The sequence below is a fragment of the Capsicum annuum genome, chromosome 1 (assembly GCF_002878395.1).
Source record: "Capsicum annuum cultivar UCD-10X-F1 chromosome 1, UCD10Xv1.1, whole genome shotgun sequence".
Lineage (NCBI taxonomy): Eukaryota > Viridiplantae > Streptophyta > Magnoliopsida > Solanales > Solanaceae > Capsicum > Capsicum annuum.
The window spans coordinates 12,807,645-12,809,997 of NC_061111.1; the positions used below are offsets into that span (position 1 = coordinate 12,807,645).

Sequence of the window (2,353 nt, forward strand, 5' to 3'; positions counted from 1 at the left end):
TTAAAACTGTAACAAAATAACATTAACGCTGACGAATTACATAAACTTTATTAGGTCATCTCCATTTATATAGCTAATTAGAGATGGCCAATTAGTAATCAATTATTTCATGTTTTGGAATATTAACTACTTATATTGTACATCAAGAAAGTTGAATGTCAGTTTGAATAATAGTTCCAGGCTTCCAGTATGAAGGGATGATAGCCTTTTTGGACTGCACCCATTTGGTGATGCTGCCATCATGATCAGTCACTTGAATCCTTAGTATTAGTGGTCCACTTGGTGGGTTAGCCATGTCAAACACAGCTCCATATGCCCTCCTCATTTCTATCCATTTGTTGCATTTTTCCTGCATCATCAACCCCGAATATATTTTGACAAATATGCAGATCGAATTTATAACTTGAGATGGTTTTATTATTAGGTTTAATATACCCTCTGAAAATATTGTAGCCAAAGTTGATTACTTTATACTGAATAAAAATGATTATGTAACATAATATATGCATGCATGATCGAGTGATTAACATTTATCCCCAACGATGTTGATGGAATATATGGATAAGATCCCTTCATCTTAATTAGAGGTCTTCAATTCGAGTTTTGAGGAATGAAATTATTGTTGATGAGAAACGCTTGCTTTTTTTAATGGACTATATGCAGCAAGAATTCAGATTAATGTGATAGTGAATTTCGAATGCTGATTAGTTATCAAGAAAAAAGACTGTCACCACGAAGGAATGTGGTGAGATGCATATGATTTCACCAGTGTCCTTAATCTGAGATTTGAGTTGGTGTGACCCTAGAAATAGAAAAAAGCATCGGTAGAAGCGAATTCAAATCAGTTGGGTTAGTGAATTCCGAATATCAAATAATAATACAAATTGAAAATTTAAAAACAAAAAAAAGCTAAGTGATTAGTTTTGTGACCACTAGATGTTGCGGGACGGATCAATGAGATCCTTCATCCACCCTTAATCAAAATTCTCGAATTTGAATAACTTTATGATCAGAAACACTTTCCACCCATAATAGCCCAAGTCGTTCAACTGATTATATAATCATCAAACCAATGAATTTCGAATATCAGATGATTTAAAAAAAAAAATTCTTTCAAGATGGGAGTAGTTAGTTGGTACCTCATAGATTTCGATAGCCAAGATATCAGTGAGACCTCCTTGATAAGTAATTGGAACAAAGGCAATGTAGGCAGGATAATTAGTATGTTCATCGACCTCGAGTGCTAGATTAATGATACCATTATTGTTGTTGGTGCAAGAAACTCTTCTGTAATTTACATCAACCACTCCTTTTGCATACACATAATAAGCTACACCAGGATGAACAGCCAATGAACCAAAGTTTGTATAAGGTATAATGAAGTCAGTTCCAACTGGACCTTCTCTATTGTCAGTCACCATTAGCTTTGTTCCACTGAAACTGCATATTGTCTCCACCCTGCTGCATGTTCCATTGAACCAGGAAACACATACTGGCTTCTCCTTGCATGTTACCTGTAATTTTTCAAGTTTGTATTACTTTTGTTCACGTACGGGTTCGACCAAATTCAGTAAATTTTGCTCAAATAATGTATTTGCATTAAATTGTTTATTACTCTCTTTGCTTTAATTTGTTTGACTTACTTTTCTGTTAGTCCATTTCTAAAAGAATTGTTGGCTCAATCAGTTCAGAGATACTCTTACTTGGTGTGATATTGTCCGTTTCAGGTCAAACCGGCTGCATGATTTTCTCCAAAAGTCCTAGATCGTATGCCTAGCTTAGCTTCTCAGTATTTTCAGCTATCAATGTGAGACTTTTGTTGCCACACCCAACAATAATAATATAATTCTTTCATTTTCTTAGCAATTCTTTTATAATTTCAACTTTCCACATGATATAGTTATAACCACGAAGGGACTCTTACGTGATAGCATGCACCACAACCAGCTCCATTGTTGTAGAGCTTGGAGGAGACTGCAGTGACCCGCACATTATTCATATAATTTCCATAGTTTCCATAACCACATGTTCCACCTGAGATTAAATATTGCTACAAATTAATAAAATATACTTCAAAAAATAAAATATATAATGCATAGTATCTAACAAACCATATACTTTACATAACCAAATTAAGTTGACTTTGTTGAGAATATATTAAAAAAATAAAAATTATGCCCTCCCTAACCACTTAAGATTTTAAAAGAGATTGTCGAACACTTGGATCAACATGGTATCAGAGAAGACAAGGTAGTGAGATTGAATAATTTTCACATACGTGAACCATGAAAAAAAAAAGAAGAAGAGAACCCGCATGCGTAAGGGATCGATGTGTTGAAAGTATAATTAAGTA

General features: G+C 34.0%; 1 protein-coding gene across 1 annotated transcript; it reads right to left on the minus strand.

Annotated features, from left to right (window-relative positions):
• On the minus strand, positions 1-2,090 carry LOC107865687 (expansin-like B1). The gene is made up of 3 exons (XM_016711915.2): positions 1,925-2,090; positions 1,140-1,514; positions 1-349 (listed from the first exon to the last, which is right to left on the minus strand). The coding sequence occupies exons 1-3, from the start codon at positions 1,997-1,999 to the stop codon at positions 143-145; spliced, it is 657 nt and encodes a 218-aa protein (XP_016567401.2). The 5' UTR covers positions 2,000-2,090; the 3' UTR covers positions 1-142.
• Positions 2,091-2,353: the final 263 nt, after the last annotated feature.